General features: G+C 38.0%; 2 protein-coding genes across 2 annotated transcripts; one reads left to right on the forward strand and one right to left on the reverse strand.

Annotated features, from left to right (window-relative positions):
- Positions 1-460: 460 nt before the first annotated feature.
- On the reverse strand, positions 461-5,958 carry tmem231 (transmembrane protein 231). The gene is made up of 7 exons (XM_017434202.3): positions 5,511-5,958; positions 4,619-4,785; positions 4,081-4,209; positions 3,807-3,950; positions 3,088-3,169; positions 2,889-2,994; positions 461-1,998 (listed from the first exon to the last, which is right to left on the reverse strand). The coding sequence occupies exons 1-7, from the start codon at positions 5,647-5,649 to the stop codon at positions 1,836-1,838; spliced, it is 930 nt and encodes a 309-aa protein (XP_017289691.1). The 5' UTR covers positions 5,650-5,958; the 3' UTR covers positions 461-1,835.
- A 1,169-nt stretch (positions 5,959-7,127) lies between these two features.
- gabarapl2 (GABA(A) receptor-associated protein like 2) lies at positions 7,128-18,265 on the forward strand. Its single transcript, XM_017434226.3, has 4 exons — positions 7,128-7,342; positions 8,957-9,012; positions 12,013-12,185; positions 16,240-18,265. Exons 1-4 carry the CDS (start codon positions 7,309-7,311, stop codon positions 16,352-16,354), a joined length of 378 nt encoding a protein of 125 aa, XP_017289715.1. The 5' UTR covers positions 7,128-7,308; the 3' UTR covers positions 16,355-18,265.
- Positions 18,266-19,106: the final 841 nt, after the last annotated feature.

Below are 19,106 nucleotides of genomic sequence, written 5' to 3' on the forward strand. Positions count from 1 at the left end.
ACACTTTTCAAACTTTTTTGGCACAACTTTAGGCGGAGGAGCGAGACAATCAAATGAGATAATTCTGAGGTACTGAGACAGAAGAAGACACACCCATCAAACACAAACTGAAATTTGCATATAGCAAACGTTGAAAAATGCATTCCCTGTCAGTGACTCACTGGTACACCGAGTACGCTGAGCGTGTTGGTGTCGTTTCTGTCATACAGGACATGCTAAATACAAAAAAAGGTTAAAAAACAAAACACTGAATTCCATCAAACTTCCATCAAAAAGGCAACTTTTTTTTGTCTTTTCCTTTTCCTCAGACTCTCAGAAAAATGTAAATTCTTACGTAATCCCATGAATTGATAAACATCTTCAGCTACAGAATAAAAGTCCAGTTATTTTTGTTTTTTAACCTTTTTTTGGATTTGTTGTGTCCTGGCTGACTGAGAATCTACATCAGCTTAATCCCAAACAGGTTTTATGCATTTATTCTGAAATGTCAAATTCATACTGACACAACAAATAGTATTTTTAAATCAAACTAGACTTTTTTTAAACGATTGAGGGAAAAAGGACACTTTATGAGTCACAGTAGGTTAAAGTAGGTTGTCAAACAACTGGTCAGAAAAAATGGGTGTCATGTTTTAAAATACTTATAGGTTTGAAAATATTACATTTTTAATTTTGATGTTATTATATTCGGTTTTAAAGGTGACTCCTGTTCAAAAACAACAGGTTAAAAATAGCTTTTTGGTACATTTATATACAGAAAAGCTCATTAACGTAAACTGTACCTGTTAAATAAACTAATAAACTAAATCAAATTAATTAACAAGTTGCGCTTTTACAGCTGCTACATTAAAATGACTCATTCCCATAAAGCATGAGTGACAGATGTTAATAAACTAATAAAAATAACTGGCATGGTAACAGAGAGCACGCGTGGCTAAAATATTGAAAATATATCAAAATGTATTTATTTCACTTATCTGTCTAAACATGTAACACAAATAGCAAAAAGATAGAAAATTAATTCATGTTTTTTTCACAATTCAGTTGCTAGAAAACAGCAGTAAAAGAGTAAACTAGAAAACTAAGACAGGAAAAAGTCACTTTGCTGGTGATGTTTCTGTTACAGCAAAAAGTTGAATAAGTATTTAAATTAATTAACCAAAACTGCTTCAAAGTAAATAGAATTTAGTTTGCAGAGAGATGTTTTAGATAATAAAATAATGGATTTTTGTTATTTACAGGTTACCTAAAAGAGATTTATTTTATTATTATTTTTATGATAAAATAGAATAAATGGTTGCTCCCTGGAAATTGAGTTGGAGCTAATATAGGGGAGAAATCGTGATAAAAAGTGTTGTTTGTTTGTTTGTTTGTGTGATTCCTGTGCTGACCAAACTGGTGCATAAAGGTGCTATAAACTCTTTCTTTTATAGTTATTTTTTTTACAGTAAATAGTGTTTGTGTCTAACTTTCCCGCACCTGCAGACTTTTATCAGCACATCTGCAGGTAAATAAATACCAAAGCAGTTTTTTTTATTACAGTGTTTGAACAATCTAATAAATCTGATAAATATCAGTTCATCAAATAAGCTCCTTTTATCAGCACTGGTCTCAGTTGGTGCTTCTGATGTCAGAATACGCTGGTGTTTTTTTATTTTTAATGTTTAAATGTAACAACAGCACACCCTAAAAGACCTAAGAGATCAACATTTTCAGCTTGAGTTTAACATGTCGAACAAGAAAAACATGGAGGTGAAAGACAAACATGACAGGCGTGGAGCGAACTGACCAAACGTTTGGGCTTCAGGTGGTCAAAGCCTGAAAGTAAAGGATAATCAGGACAGGTGAGGTTTTCCAACAGGTATGGGTACGGTTGTTAGGACCTGGTTCTGGAAAACAAATCTCTGGATGCGTTCAAAGACCCACAGGAAGATGAGGAGGATGCTGACGTACTGAATCCAAGCAAACTTAATGGTTTCCCAGAAGCCAGGACGGTAAGTGGAGGGAGACGGTTAAGGCTGAAATTGGTCAAAACAAGTGGTTTGGTTGCAAGATGTGTGCTGTTACTTTTATTGGCGTTTCGAGTTACCATGGCGATGTAATTGTCTAAAATCCCCACTGGATTGCATGAAGATTGCTTCAAATCCAATTAAAACTCTACGTTCCTTTAAATAATCTCATGAAACACTGGATGGACATTATTGGAGCTCTCACAAAGTAATCACTGGAGGCTCCTCTATGACTTGGATCAACCAGATTAAAAATGGCCGCCGCAGCTAACTTGGTAAACACAAAAAAATGGCTGTAAATCAGACAATTTGAGAGATCTTGAGCTAAAATTTGGTGCAGGAGTAGATGTCAGTAACCCCCTGCTATACTCCTGGTGCTACCAGTTTGCTAGGTTCTTGGTTCAAATTCAAAATGGCCGCTACAGCTAACACTGAAATGGCTATGACTCAGTCAATTTTAGAGACACTGAGCGACAATTTGGTGTGGTAGTAGCTGAGAATAACAATTATGTCCGCACTATGCCTAAATTAATTAAATGTAGCAAGAAACAAAACATGAAATAGTTTAGATTCATGTTTGCAATGTGAAACTGGTAACAAACTTGAGATTTACAACCCTAAAAGAAAAGCTAAATATTACCATTCAAATCCCTTTAGTCCTTTGTGTTACAAACTGTACAGTTATTAGTTTATTAGATTAATAAAAACAAAAGCAACCAGAGATGAGCAGACCTTTGACAATATAAATCTTTCTTTGTCAGTTTATATTAACATAACACATACAGGAAACTTCCAATTAAATTATATTTTTATATTATATGTGCACTAATTTGTGTTTGCACACAGACAAACTTCTTTCCTGTAGCGGTTAAAGGATATCTGATGACCTCCATCGGGTAACGGATCTCAGCATTCAGCTCAAACGGGGAACCAGCAGCTCGTCCCACTGTCCAGACTGGCATCGGACAGGACAGGACTGTTGTTACTAACACACAAATAAAAGGAGAAATGTACTGTCTATAAGTCAAAGTCCAGTCCAGTGACCATATAAACAAAACAAGCTCATCTGTCAGCTTACAGTTCCTCTCCTGGTAGCTCCTGATAATGTTGTTGAGGTCGTAGGAGCTCGCTAAGGGGCTGGAGCCATCGATCACCGACACCTTTTTATCAAAACACAAAACAAGATAAACTAAATAAAACTTCAACAAATAAAGCTTCATTCTGCTTTAGATGGTTCAAGTAATTAAACAATTCTGTATTTGTACTGTGATGATAAAGAGAGCCAGAGTGAGGACGTTTATTAGATATGCAACACTCTGATTCGGTCGAGTTTTATGATGTTGAATTACAACACAGAGCCGACACTTATTTTAGTTTGCTTGGCTAAGATTATTTTATATTTTAGTTTCTCCTGTGCTTTAGATAAATTTATCTTCTTTTCTTCCTCTCTTAAACCTTCTGACACCTTTAGTTGGCCTTTTATTGAAATGTTTTAATTCTTAGTAGGCCTTCTGGTACCATTAGTTTATTTCTGTTTAATATATCCTAGCTTTTATCATTTCTGATCTGTTCAGGTGAGGTTTTTAAATCTTAGTTTAGTTTATGTTAGCTTATTATCAGTTTATTTTATCTTTGTATCTTAGTATCTATCTTACATCTTCCTCAGTTTATCTTCAGTATGACGTTTGGCTCCTGTGTGATCTGTATAATGTCTGTATGTAACAAAATACTTTGATCACTGCGCTGAAATTTGCATTAACACCTCCCCCCAAAAGAGGCAGCACGGTGTGTCCTCACGTTGTAAATGTTATACAATCCTCTGTGAGGCAGAGGGGTCTTCTGCTGCAGTCTCAGGTCTCCGCTAACAAACAGCTTGGCTCCGGGTACAGGAGAGGAGTGCTGCACAAACGCCAGGCTCTGCATCACTACTGTGGACATCCGCTAGCAAAGAGAGAAAAAAAAAGAAAATGTGCTCCTCTTCAGCTGACATGGTCACTGTAGCGATACGTGTAGACTCTGAATAGAAGCACAGACCCACGTGCGAGTGGGCAGAGACTGGAGGAGTACGTACAAAGAGCTGATAGCTGAAGGTGAGCAGCAGCTGGATGCTGTAAACTTGTTCATCGGGCTTCAGAGGAAGCTGCAGTTGGAAGATCAAAAGATCCAACTTCCCATCCTGGTTCAGGTCCTCTTCTCTCACCTACAGAACGGGTTCACAGGAAAAAATTTACATAATTTAGTTTAATTACATACTCTGAATTCTAAGGCACTTATTAGTTTGGGGTGGGGTGTACAAATATGAAAACTAGGTTATATTTATAATGTAACAGTAGGCTCATAAAGAGGACTATTACTGTATGTACATTTGAGACTTGACCGAATTAACGTCCTCCAGGGGCTTGAGGGGAATAAAAAGTCCTGCAGTATAACTAGAGATTTCTTACTGTTTGTTCCTTCTTTCACAAATATTTTGAAGTTAATTTAAACCATGCAGATTATTTTGCTGGTTGATCAGTGATGCCTCTGATTTATATTTAATAATCTTTGACTTGTCACATAGTTTCTGCCCAGTTTCGAGGGAAATGTGTGTATTTTTGTTAGTTCCTCACTGAGACAGCGGGGATCCGTAGGTTGGCTCCAAGCATGTTGTTCAGATGAGGGAAGGTGCTCCAGGCGACATAGTGTCCTTGAGTACTGGTCGCTGCCACCAGCAGAGTCTGGTACTGGAATCTCACAACCGGCTGTTCTTCATAAGTGCTTCGTTTGATCCAGAAACCTGAAATAAAAACAACTCAACTCAGCGAGCATGCAAACTGACTCATTAAAATGAAGTGTGTTAACATCAAAGTGTGTTATTAAATTAATTTCTTACAGGAAAAAAGCCAAGTATTTTCTCCTGCCAGCTCATAAAACATGTACATGTTGTTAATATTTACTTGTTAATGTTATTTTCAGCGGATAGTCATTCTAAAACAAAACGTTTGAACATTTATTTGGCGATTTGGGAATAATATCACACTTTGTCAATGTTTTTCAACATTTTGCACACTTCAACAGGTCAGTCTGTAATAAAATTAAACATTTATCAGTTTGATTTTTTGATTTATTTTGCTGCAGCACTGCAGTATTTCTCCAACACATTAACACAAGACGTTTTTACAGCAGATTTCTGCAACTTAAACTTAAAACGTTCCATCACCACTCACAATATATAATTTATTTAATACTTTTGTAAAATATTTTAGTCACCTCAGAGCATTTAGGTACATGTATGTAAACCTTTGGATTTGTCTGTCTGAGGTCACTTTAATACCAATTTGAATCTTTATGTGAAGGTTAGTTATCAATAACAGTTATCAATTTTTTTTTCATAAATGTGCCGTTTGGGGGCTAGCATTTCTAATGTGGTTTGTTTTGTTTAAACTTTACGGTCCACCTGTGAAGTTTCTTATTCAGAGAAAGAAACATGATTTTGGTGTTTTAGTGTTTGTCATACTGTACCTTGGCTCCTGTAAGCAACCAGCAGAGGTGCGATGTATGAAAGGCATAAAACAACAACCAGAAACAAAGTGGCTTTTGTACATACACTCGTTTTGTACCGAATCTCAGCCGGGTGAGAGTAGACTTCATAAAAAGCCATAAGTATTGATAAAACAAGCGTTTCTACAAGCTAGTTAGCTTAATGCTAAAGCTAACGCGGATGCTAACCAAAGGGTGAATAAACGTTTACAGACACAACAAAGAGGAGCAATGCAAACAGGAACCAGCCTAGGTATTAAGTAATGTCCATCTACAGGATAACGGCGCAATAAAACTACCATCCAACGCGAATTTATTACAACATGTAAGTTTTAAGATGCTGCTTTTGTTAGCTTCTGTGATTAGAGCAGCATTAGCTGCCGCGCCGCGCTAAGCGTCTCGCTGTTACCATGGCAACCAAAGCGAGCGCACAGGCTGCGTTCAATGTCCGAGTAACAAGCAACCGGAAACTAACTGTTTGGAGTGAGATTTGTTGTTTGAGAAGCTCTCCCCATTTTTTTTTTTCAAAGAACAGTGTGATGAAAGCTAAGTTTCTGGGAGGTAATAGATAAATGTAATGTTTGGTCTGTGTCTCTTTGCAGACCTTTTAGCAACAAAAGTCATTTACTTAGTGGCTGTTTTTCATCAGTAGTTTTATATTTTTGTCATATTTTTCATCTTTTGTTGGTGGTTTTGCGTTTATGTGATTATTCATCATATCTTTGGTTTCATATCGCTTTGTGATTGTTTTTGTTATATATTTTGTAAGATCATTTTGCCTCTTTGAGGTATTTTTTCTGGTGTCAATAAATAATACAGCCTGGTACTTACAGGGTAGGAACCAGATACATACATGGTGCTTAAAGGTTTACGTACTACATACTTACAGGGTACATACTAAGTACATACAAGGTATTTATCTAGTACTTAAATGGTACATACCAGGTGCTTACAGGGTATTTACCAGATGCATATCCAGTACTTACTTGATAGTACCCGGTAAGTACCCATTAAGTACAGCTAAATCAGATATGTACCTTTTAGAAACCAGGTGCATACTTGGTTTCTGAGATAGTACCTAGTACCTAGAAAGTAACCTGTAAGTACCAGCTAGGTAAGCACCTAGTAAGTAACAGGTATGTTAAGTACCAGGTATGTATCCTTGTAAGTACGAAGTTGATCACAGGTTGTATTTTATTGTTCTTCTGCATTAATATTTTTATTGAATTATTTTTGCATTTCTTTGTGGTTGTTCTGCATATTTGTTCTGATGTTTGTAATTCAGTTTTGTACTATAGATGCTTAATATTTTGTCCTCTTCGCAACAGTTCCATAAGGTTTGCTGTTTCTCATGGAAGCATCTTTTTAAAAGTAAAAAATAATAGAAAATATCTGAACATCTGCTGAGTTACAATATTATATGTGGATAAAAATATTATTTTAATATGTAGTACTTTACATTTTGCCGTATCTTTTATGAAAATTATTAAATTTTGCATTCAAAACGCACCTCACTGCGAAATCAAAAAAAATCTTTACTTCCCAGGACAGTCCAGAGAAGATTGAGTGCTGGATGTACCGACGCTCTCAGAGACCCCCTGAAGGCATCACTGACAGACGGTGACGTCACCTCTCTGCTGGACGGACAGCTGAAAGGCAGAGACTGATTGTTGACCTTTTGTTTTGATTGCGTTTGTCTGGATTTTTAGGACGATTCGACGAAACTATCCGCTGATTTCGGAGCTCTGCCGTCACGCCTCAGTGCGGGGATCCAGCGAAGATGAAATGGATGTTTAAAGAGGACCATTCTCTCGGTAAAAAAAGGGCTGCTTCGGGTTGTTATGAAACGAGAGATGTTCTTCTTGTCGTGTCACGCAGCTTCCTTTCGGTTTTGCTGTCCCCGCATCGGTTTTGCTTCATCACCCCTCATATGCGCAGTGATGCATGCTGTTTGCTTTTTTAACCTTTTTATTGTTAATATACCGCAACATGCAAATGAACGTTTTAAATCAATAACACTGCATGACTAAAAATGATTTATTTTTCTCTTTCTTGTTTAACTGCTTTATCATCGTTTACAAAACAAATTAGTCAGCTGATTCTACACCGAGCTGTGTTTCACATTGCATCTCACCCATCATGCTTGGTTTAAAACGTTACAAAAAGCCCTTTTAGACTCATTAATTTTGGAATAAATTGAGCAATAAATGTACCTGAACTTTGTTCTGCTGGTTCGGGGTAGCATCCTTAAAAAATTTCAGAAAAATTAACATTTTTATAACCTCTACATAAATTAAAGAGGGTTTCCTGAATGTTTGATCCCACTGGTTGAGCATAATTTTGAATAAGCTTTAATATAAAGTCTTCCTGATGATATTTTAATGTACGTTAAAGGTACTTATTGCAAATTATGAAATCAAACAATTAAAAAGGTTTTCCTGAACTATATCAGGTGATGTAGTTTGAAAGAGTTTACTCCAGTAGTTTTCTAGATATATTGATATATAGTTCTGAAATGCGGGTACGCAGTCATTGTAAACAAAGCGCTCGGCCACGTGGAAGCTGGAGTCACGTGACCTACATAAGGCTGGCTGTGGATCTGTAAACAAATATGTCAGAATCGGACAGGCGGAGAACCTCAGTGAATACACGAATCTGCTGCTAAACGAAAAGAGAAAGATCGAGTAAAACAACCGTCAGGAACAAATATCGGGCATCAACCAGCAGAGCTCCGTAAAGACAGAGCTCAGCTTTCAAACACACGTCGCTGCGGCAAAACATCTTCTACATCGGTAAGATCTGAGCGTAAATACGTACCGATACATTAAAATCATTGGACCACACCTTTGTTCACCTGTTTTCAGTCATTTCAGCTGTTTCTGTAGGTAAATACGTGGCATTCGGTCACATATTTTGCTTACAGTTTTTAAATTTAAGGACACATTAGCCGCTGATATGAGGACATATTGTGCAGATTGTTATTTTTGTTTTGGACCGATCTGCGTGGCGTTGCAAAGAGCACCATTAACTCAGCTTTTGCACTGAAGCTCTCATCACATCCAGAAGTAGGCCTCTTATCTGGGTTAATGAAAGCCTGCACCTAAATGGATCCACCACATCTTCTCACCGTCACCCCACCTTCCCCTCCAAGGCCTCTGCTCATTTTCTGCCTGCTGCATGTGGTCCTGCCTGAATTAATGCACCATGATGGCTTTAAACGCGTTTAAAATCACTCAGCAGGACTGTTGGATGCATAACCCGATAATAAGCTGCTACTAAACCTGATAATCCTTCTTTAACTTGGTGCTTTGTCTGAAAAGCGTCTGCTGCAGCTGCTGTGTTGTGCATTTATGGATCTCTGTATTGAACAAGGCCCCACTCATCCCTTTAATCTCTGACTTCCTGTTTGTTTGCTGTCCTCCCCTCAGAGCACCGATGTGTGGAGTCAGCCAAAATACGCAACAAATACCCCGACAGAGTACCGGTGAGTGGTGGACGAAGCGGGGGGGGGGGGGGGATTTTTTGGCATTGGGGGAAGAAATGGAGAGATGGGAAATCAAAAGCTAAAGAGCGGAGTTCGTTGCAGGGAAGTGGAGGTTTTATTTCATTCAAACAGAAAACAAACATATTTTCAACAAGACTTCAAATGAATTTTATAGTAGTTTTGCCCGTGTCTGTGTCTGGCTGTCTGTTAGCAAAATATCTCATGAGCCACTGGATGGATTTTAATGAAACTTGCAGAAACTAATGATTGGACAAACTGAATAACCTCTGGGGTCAACCCGATTCAAGATGGCTTCCAAAACCAGTTTAACACAACACAAAATTGTCGATAGTTTATCCAGTTTTACAGATATTGATCTAAAATTTGGTGTGGTTGCAGCTGAGACTGATCCACAGCACATATTTTGAGCGCTAACAGATCGAGTAAGATCTTTTTGCCATTATCTACTTGAAGTCGACTCTGGACGGATTTTATTTCAACTTTGAGGTAACAATCATTCGCTGCACGTCTACAACTGATTAATCTTTGGAGGCAACCCACTTCAAGATGGCCGCCACAGTTAACTGAGCAGAAAACACCAAAATGGCTTTAGTTCAGTTAATTTTACAGATATTGTGATAAAATTTGGTGTGGTTGCAGCTGAGAGTCGCATTCAGAGAGTGACATCTCGCAGGATAAAGATTTTTATCAAAATGGCTACAGCTCTGGCATAAAAGGCAGCGGGCGATATGCATTCCTGCTAGGACCGCTCGGCCTTTAATTCTGTGTAAACGTTGATGTCAAGTCATCAGAAAACAAAATGTAGAAAATGTTGCTGCTTCTTCAGGTGTCAGACACCACCTGATTCAGTTTTCAATGCAGAAAAAGAGTTTTGTTTCCTGAAACTGTTGCAGTGATCTGAGTGTTTCCTCTCAGTCTTTGTGGTGTCGTTTTACTTTGCATCTTTATCTCTAATCAGCGGCCTGAGCCTTATCGCGCTCAACGTTCCCTGCACGAACACGAGGTGTTTCCAGATCAGAATGGATATTTGATCCATTCTGTGTCCTATTGTCTCTTTTTCACCTGGAATACCTCCTCCCAAGGAAAGGAACCTGGATGAAATTCTGAAAATCCATATATTTAATGGGTTTCAATAATACCAGGAGTGCTGTTGAATAAAAGACGTTTTTCGTCCGTGTCGCTGCGGTCAACATGTTTTTATCGCTCGCCATCAAAGGCAATAACGTTTTAGTTTAACGCTAATGATCTTAGATTTAGACGCGGATCATTTTTTGTTGAGAATTGATGGAGTTCTAGCTTATTTGGTGAAACCTTGAAAATAAAATGCGCAGCTTCATGTGATCTCGCATGATCTGATAGTTCTTGGAGTGTGTGCGGTGAATGCCTCTCAGTGACTACCACGCCAAACTGAGGTACAGCCATTTTTGTGTTGGCTAAGGTTAGATTAGCTGTGACAGGCATTTTAAATTGGATTTCCTCCAAAGGTTAATCAGTTTCAGATGTACATCCAGTGGTTATTTTCTGAAAGTTTTATTAAACCAGTTCAGTTGTTCATGAGATATTTTGCTAACGGTACAGACACACATTTTCTTGACATGTGGGCAAAAACACAATCGCCCATCTTTGTCTTTGGCGGTGATGATAACTACAGACTGCAGCAACAACACTATAATAAACCCAGATTACAGCTCCAGCTCATTGCCAAACAAAAGCAAAGTTATCACTTAAACGATGAAAGTATTACAGCATTTATCAGCGATTACTGGTTCCCTCAGGCGTTGCTTACATGTCAGGTTACAAAAAAACTCCAAAGTTGTGTTTTGACTGCAGGAATTTTCCCCCTATTCAGCCCTGAGAGGTACCCCTACAGCCAGCTGACCTAAAACACACAACAATGGCTCCAACTCAGTCAGGTTTACAGATACTGAGCGAAAACCTGGTGTGCTGATAGCTGAGAGCCAACACATACTCTAAAAGTGGCTTCTTATAGTATTGTACGAGACTGAGCATTAATATTTTTAAGGTTTGAAATGATCCTAGTTTAAACTCAGGCATGAAAGGAGGCGGGTGATGTGCATTCCTCCAAGGAACGTTTTACCTTTAATTAATTCATATATTTAAGTCTTTATACTTCAACACAATCTGGAGCTTCAGAGGAAATGCTGTCTTGTAAATACCAGATTCCAAAATTGAAGTAATTTGTTGACTTTAGTTTTGCTTCTAATTATAAAAAACTCAATTAAACCCTTTGAGTGTCACTCTGCACAAAGGTTAGCTGTTTTTTTTCTGTTTTATTGTTTAAGACACTCTTATGATGAAGTTGCACTGCAGCTAGAGGAGTAGAAGCTTTTCTGAAAGGAAATCCCAGAAATGTTTCTGCGTTGTGGCGTATTGTTTAAAAGCACTTCTTTGGCAGATGACGTTTGTCCTGACATTTAAGAAGCGGCAAAAAAATTGACAAGTGAAGCATCAGTTTGTGTAAGCCTTGACTTGAAAACCTTTGTTCAGGGCTTAACACAGGGGTGTCCAATCCTGCTCCACAGGGCCACCATCCTGCATGTTTTATTTGCTTCTCTGCTCCAACACACCTGATTCAGAGGTTAAATCACCTCTTCATGTTCTGCAGAAGCCTGTTAATCACCCATTGATTCAAATCAGGTGTGCTGGAGCAGAGAAACAAGTAAAACATGCAGGATGGTGGCCCTGAGGACCAGGGTTTCCTACCCCTGGCTTAACAGATTCAACAGATTTCTTTATTACAGCCAACTTTAGATATGACTCTTATTTATTATGTCTATAGTTTACTTTAGAGCTTCTAGTCGTTACTGCTGCAGCCCGGCTCACTAATAATGTCATTTACAACAATAAAATCCAAGGAACAGACAGTTTTTCACGAGTCCCTGTCTATCATTTCGGTGTGATGTTCAGATGTTTCTCATCAGAGTTATCTGTCCTCGTTTGTTGTTGCGTTTGCCTCAGGTGATAGTGGAGAAGGTGTCCGGCTCTCAGATCGTGGACATCGATAAGAGGAAGTACCTGGTGCCCTCTGACATCACTGTGGCTCAGTTCATGTGGATCATCAGAAAACGGATCCAGCTGCCTTCAGAGAAAGCCATCTTCCTCTTCGTCGACAAAACTGTGCCCCAGTCCAGGTGAGAGCGACGCTGCACCCCACAGGAAGTAAAACTAGACGGTCAAATGTGGTTTGATTTGTGTCTGAAGCACTGATCGCAAAGCCTGCCTGATCCCAAATATTTATTCTGGCAGCTGCCTGAGTCGATCTTTGTTTTCTGTCACGTTGAGCCACAGATTCACTCTGACATCTCCACCTTAACCATATTTGTTCACCTAACAGACTACAGCCAGCCTAATGTAGGTCAACTATGTGATGCAGTTCAAGACCTTTTTTATGTTTGATTTGAAAACGAGCACCTTTAAACCTCAGCAAGTGGTTTAGCTGTTTGTCCTGAACATTTTTAGGGTTGTTTGCTTCACTCATGATGAAGAACCTCCACATTCTGTGTAACACGCAACAGAGCAGCTCATTGATGCATGTCTAAACACACGAGGTGAAAATAAAGGGATGAAGCACTCAGGCTGAACAAGATACATCAATGACAAACCCTTCAGCTTCGTTTTTTTAACCAGACTAACTTTAGCCACATACAGCTAATTGCATTCCTGGACTTCTGTTTGCTTACGCTATCCTACAAGCTACGTGCTGTCAGCTCAGGGTGAAGCATTTTTAGACGGCAGTGTAAAGAAATCCTCCTGACCGGCTTCCAGAAATAAGCTGCTGCTCCGGTCTGCCCACTCTACGAGCCCAGCCTCTGCACAAATTAATTAAAAGACAAATTTGGACAAGAGACGATGGTAAAAACTTTCACACAATACCACAGATGTTTATTTATTAGTTATTATTAAGTGACAAAGTTTTAAAATCAGATCTCTCTGCAGTCAGTTAGAGCTCAGGGTTTGTGTTGTAAGTGTTAGCTCAGATATTTTGCTAACGCTAAAAAATGTTATCGCCTTTGGCCGCAAGCGAGGTTTCATTGTCTGTCTTGTGCGGTTCACAAAATATTTATTTATGACCAAAGTATATTTTGGCATTAACTTGAAAATCCTGAATCCTTCAGATGAAATGAATCATGTTCTCTGAAGGCAGACTTAGTAAAAATGTTCAGATCCGGGTTTGCTGTGTTCCTCCACCCACCTGTCCAACTGAAGAACAGGAACATCTGACTTTTTGTTTTGTCGGTGACAAATCTCTCCTTTAAAGAGGATTAACTCGCACCTTCAGTTTCAAATTACTATAATCCAAAAACAAACAACCTTTCTTTTCTCTGAGGCTTATTATTATCATAAAGTGGGTCCACCAGCAGCGGCTCCTGAGGATTCATTTTAGCGGGGCGGACTTTCATTCACCCGAATGAATAATCACACGGATTTACGTTACATTTTCTGTGAAAAAAGATAGGCTATATGTTCATTTTATTACCTTTTTGTGCACAAAGGTTGTGTCTCGTGAAAGCAGCTCGGTCTGATGATTAAAGCAGAGAAACGGACGCCTCCACCTGAAACGGGAGGATTTTTAATGTTAACTGGATAAAATTAAACACAGACAGCTTTCTGGATTTGAAGGATCATTTCTGTAGTAAAACCTGAGATTATCATTCTGTGAGGAAAATCTAAAAACTATAAAACTAAACAAGTGATGCTGGAATATACATAATGAACCGCTGAGCTAAAGCAAACACGCCTGTAGGAAACCACAGATTTAGATAAATAAAATCTACCTGTGGCTGATATAGATGGTTACAGACAGAAAATGTTCTGTTGTTTATCTGTTTTTTTAGTTTTCTGTGTTCAGTTCAGGTCCGGTCTGTCTGCTCCGAGCTGCTGACGGATCATTTATCTTCTGGTTTTAGTCTCATGAATCCATTTCTAAACAGAAGATGTCCCCTGTTGGACACAGCAGTTTAAGGTGCTTGTATCATTCAGGTAAAAGCAACACGGAGGAATATTTTACCTGAGAATGAATCATTTAAAATTTCATTTAAAATTGTCAAAATAGTTAAAAAACACACAGCATTGTTTATTAGGAGGAACTACTTTCTGGGGCGGATGATTTATTTTTATTTTTCGGCTGCGCCTGGTGTCCACTATTATTACCCAGCTCATATGTCCCATTTGTTCGGAGCTTAATGGTTTAATCAGCTGAAAGTCAGAGTTTTCAGTATCCCAGAGAAAGGAACAGCACAATGAACAAATAACCCAATCCGGAGCTGTTTATCAGCAGCATCTGTGTGAAAAGGGTCACCTGTTCTCTCGTTCTTTTTCTTAAAATGTCCCTGATAGAAATAATAAATCGACTTAACCCTCCTGTGGCCTTCGGGTCAAAGCACATCACCCACCGGCCTTCAGGCCTGAGTCAGAGAGTGGGTCACTTAGGAACAAGTTTCTGCCACCTTAAGCAAAAATTCCAAACTTTCCCAACAGTTTGAGCAAATACTGACACAAGTGGCCTATTTTTACACTTTGGCACAAGACAAATGTTGAAATTTTTTCTCATTTGTGTTGCTCTGCTTCATTGAACTGAAGCAGCTGAATGTTTTTTCGTCAGATATAAAAACAACCACAGACGGTAAAATTGACTGATGAATGATTACAAAAGCAGTGACAGCGTGCCTTTTTTTTCTGAGGAGATAAGACGATTATCTTTGTGAGTCAGTTTACACAGAGGAAAAACCTGATTCTTAAAGAAAGACGGAATGGCTCATGGTTAGCTCGGCTGATTTAATCAGGGACAATGCACAATAAAAAGAAAGGCAGGGAGAAATGTATCTGGTTTTATTTTCTGCCTCAGTCAGAATGGGAGTGAAAACTTGTTTAACTCTTGTTTAAATTAACTTCTAACACTAGGACACACCAGCTGTGGACATGAGGAAAAAGAAAATACAAAGTCCTTATTTAACAGCTTTAAAACCTTTTTCTGGCCATAAATCAGACAGAATAAAGTAAGAACACTGAGATCACACGCTTCAGGAGCGCGGCATACTCACAAGTTCATAAAAAGGGGTCATATAAATCCTTTTATGGAGGTTTTATTTACACTACAGAGCTTCCTGTAGATTATTATTTTAGGGTTGGACTAAATATGGCCCAATAAAAAAACATTAATACCACTGAGGAGATTCGGTCACGAGTCTTTCACATTAAAGTTCATTATCCATTGCACCAACGAAGACTTTCATTAAAATCTGCTCAGTGTGAGATATTTTGCTAACAAACAGACAAGCAATTACACCGTCACCCGCTGCCAAAAGACGAAGGCGTATGATGATGCTTTTGCTCCATGCCTGAGTGTTCGTAAATCAGGAACTACCGGACAAACTTTATTAAAGTTCTCAGAAAAAGAAGACATTAGATGAACGTTCAGAACTGATTTTACTTTTGAAGTCATCCCAATTCAAGATGGCTGCCACAGCCATTCACGTAAACGTCTCTAACTCGGTCAGTCCTTCAGATAAATTAATAAATTGGTTTGGTTGTAGCTGAGACTCATTTCCAACACGGGATGTCTGAAATGTTTATGAAAATAACAAAAACAGCAACAGTGATTTAATAATATTATATATTATATCCAGCAATAATCACATTTATATGATCATTTGAACAGTTTTATGTTTGGACATTAAGTTAAATATTCAAATTATTCCACAGTTTCTAGTAGTATTTTAAACTGTAATTCCTCCCTTAACTTATAAATTTGTTCCTCAGTCTTAAACAGTTTTTGAATGTTATCCTGTAATTGTTTATTTTTGGCTTCATAAAGGATTAGAGCTGTCTGTAGTTTCACAATGTCACTAAAACTTTAATAATTTAGATTTTACAAACAGTGTATTGGACCATATGGATTATTCTTATTGTCAGAGATCAAACAACATAAACTTTAACTCTCGTCGTAAAACTCTGGCGTGAAAGGTGGAGGGCGACATGCAGTCCTTCAGGGAAATGCTGACGTTCGAGATGTTTCAGACGGTGGAACCTGGGGTTGTTCTACTGCAGTTAAGATGATGATTAGTCAGGTCTTCCCATCTCCCGCCTAACCTCAAGTCCAGAATCATAAACTGATAGCGGAGCTGTTGAAACGGTTGATGACTTCCTGTGACCTGTTCTGAGTTTCGTTTCTGCCTTCTGCTGCAGTCTGACGATGGGCCAGCTGTACGACAAGGAGAAGGACGAGGACGGTTTTCTGTACGTGGCCTACAGTGGAGAAAACACCTTCGGATCCACGGCTTTTTCCTCAGCACAGGGTTAAACCTTCCCCGAGTCTTCCCCTCACACACAGATCCGTTCAGGCCCGACAGAAACTGGTGCACACCGGCCTTTACATCGTCCCAATGCTTCTACACATTTCAGTTTTTGATACTGAAACGTTCATGTTTATTGTTATGAATTAACGAAAACAAAAAACTGCAACGAATATCGTTTTTTTTTTCCTTTTTCTTGTCAGGCTCATAAGAATAATAGGGATAGAAATTGCTCGAACCTTAACGGTAGTCTTCTTGTCTTCGTTTACGACTCGGAGAGAAAAATCCTAAACACTGCCGTAAAATCCCATTACCAACCACGATACGTTTCAGGCGCGTCAGACGTGATTTTCTCCAACATTTTTAGACGGAAAAGAGGAAAAACAGACACCAGTTATGAGACAGTATCCATCTTTGTGTTTATATTTATGTTGAGGCATTAAACCTTCGGTAATATGAAGTGTTATCGTGTGGGAAAAGAGGTCAGCGAGGAGAACTGCGGGTTTCCAGGCGCTGCAGAACGCAGCTCAGGGTTCAGAACCGGACTGGGAATCACTTCATGTGCTTTTTGTGTTTTTGAAAATGTAGATTTTAGCCGGATTCAGACTCGCAGAAACACGAGCACTGAACCTTTTACTTGAATTGTGTTGAACTGTGATATTTACGTGCTGTGATCACAACAAACAAAGTTTCCTAAATTTACAAGCAAATGGTGACTTTTTATGACACGAGAAGCTCATCAGCTCCGTGTGCTGCAATCAATAAATCTTTAATTCAGTCATCAAAAGCTTTACAAACTGTTCGTATTTCTGCTTCAAAATATGCAAAGAGTGGAAGAGGTTAATCATTAATCACTTTTCAGTAATCCACATTAGTGCTCAGTGTCTTCATTTCATTCATCCGAAGGGAAGAAAACGCAGGTTACAGACGTTTTGGAGTTGAATTTTATTATTTTATTCAGGCATGCTGTAGTCTTCCTGTCTTAAGTGTGTGTTTAATAACTGTAAAACACTTTCAGTTGTTTGATTTGTATAAAACAAGCTGTATCAATAAAGTTTTACCAATTCAATCAGATACAAAGTTTTGTTTACATTTTTATATTTGACATTTTTATTTATTCGAGGGACGTTTTAACCCTTTAAACTGGTTCTGAAGTAATGAAACTTCATCCAAAATTTACTTTAACTGATGTTTTTGCTTAATGATTAGTCTCTTCCACTGCAGTCACTGTTTTTTGAACAAAATGTCCCCCAGTTTGAAAGCTTCCGGACTAAAACTCTTTAAATATGATAAATTTATAACGAACGAGCAAAATTCAACAGAAGGTTTCTTGTCTTTATTATCCGAGGAATTAATTTCCCTAAATGTCCACCTGCAATTAAAGACGCAACAAGGTTGGAAACAAAAAACCAAAAGAGAAACAACTAGATCTATCCCAACTGTTACCAGAAAATATTAGAAAATAAAACTAATGTGACCAATATTTAAACCAGGTGCTGCTTTAAATCCATTCAGGGTCGAGTTAAAAAGCTAATTTTAATTACTGAGTCACCCTAATTATCCAGTATTTTAGCTTTTGTTTCTGGTCGTGTCAAAATTAATTCTTATGTGGAAAAATTAGTCATTTTTGGAGAAATCCATCAAACAGATGCTGGTTCTTCAAAGAGTCGTGTTTCCAAATTTTAGATAAATTCATATAATTTTCAACAATCAGCTTGTTTTATGTTTATAAAGCTTAAAAATAACAATAATAATGTCATAAACAAAGCTGAACCAGATGAGAAAATTCAAAAGTTATTTACAATTAAAGCCAAACAATATGCATCACTCTAAGGACTAAAAGGTGGTTTTATAACAAAGTCTAACATGATTATTATTGATAATAATAAAAATGAAGCAGAAAAACAGAGCTGCTGTTACTGAAACACAGAAATATTTTATATCTTCACCTAAAAACAAACAGCCATACGAAACACTTCTATTTTGACACATTGCATCAAATTAAACACGCTGTTTATTTATTAATAATTAAGGAATATTTCTTAATTCCTTACTGTTCGAGGATTAACTTTAGCCTGATTATCAAGTTGTTTTTATTCAGTAACATTTCACATTATTGCTCTGTGGTTATTTCAACTTGTTGCCTACATTTCCCAGAATGCCTTTCTCCAACCTCCTCCTTCACCGGCCTGTGAGACGCAGCTCTGATTAATCACCGTTTCATTTTAAATGTTTGAGTTTGTTGACCTTAAAAACAGAAAGTGGAGTAAAACTATACATTTGCAAACATCACTTCTTGTGAATCTGGGACATTTTAACGACTTGATGATGTTTTTTATTTATCTTTCTGTGTGTCATAAGATTGTTTAATCATAACCAGATTATTGTCATGTTTAATCTTTAATGATTAGCATTAGAAAGTTTGATAATTAAACCGAAGAGCAGAACTTTGAGCTCATTATTTCCGCCCGCTCGGTGAGAAACACGGTAACCACGAACAGCTGACTGGGTTTGTTTTCGACAGATGAAGCTGAATCTTTGACTCCAGCTGTAGTTTTTGGTGCTGAAACATTTCCCGTGTTTCCACCCGTTTCTGTTCCTCCTACGGGAAGTCGTGCACGTGCACCTCAAAGCTAATTCGTGGAACGCGAGGATCATTTTATGATCATCAAATATGTGTTTAAAAACATGAATGGATTTTAAAAATGTCAAAAAAATCAAATGTAGCCACAAAATCTAATCAATAAAACAGTTAAAATC

This window comes from Kryptolebias marmoratus, linkage group LG11 (genome assembly GCF_001649575.2).
Source record: "Kryptolebias marmoratus isolate JLee-2015 linkage group LG11, ASM164957v2, whole genome shotgun sequence".
Lineage (NCBI taxonomy): Eukaryota > Metazoa > Chordata > Actinopteri > Cyprinodontiformes > Rivulidae > Kryptolebias > Kryptolebias marmoratus.

Coding starts and splice junctions, on each gene's coding strand:
- gabarapl2 (XM_017434226.3), top strand. CDS start 7,309: ATGAAATGGATGTTTAAAGAGGACCATTCTCTCG. Junction 9,013..12,012: donor AATACCCCGACAGAGTACCG/GTGAGTGGTGGA, acceptor CGTTTGCCTCAG/GTGATAGTGGAGAAGGTGTC. Junction 12,186..16,239: donor AAAACTGTGCCCCAGTCCAG/GTGAGAGCGACG, acceptor CTTCTGCTGCAG/TCTGACGATGGGCCAGCTGT.
- tmem231 (XM_017434202.3), bottom strand. CDS start 5,649: ATGGCTTTTTATGAAGTCTACTCTCACCCGGCTGAGATTCGGTACAAA. Junction 4,786..5,510: donor GGTTGCTTACAGGAGCCAAG/GTACAGTATGAC, acceptor TTTTTATTTCAG/GTTTCTGGATCAAACGAAGC. Junction 3,951..4,080: donor CCTTCAGCTATCAGCTCTTT/GTACGTACTCCT, acceptor TCTCTTTGCTAG/CGGATGTCCACAGTAGTGAT.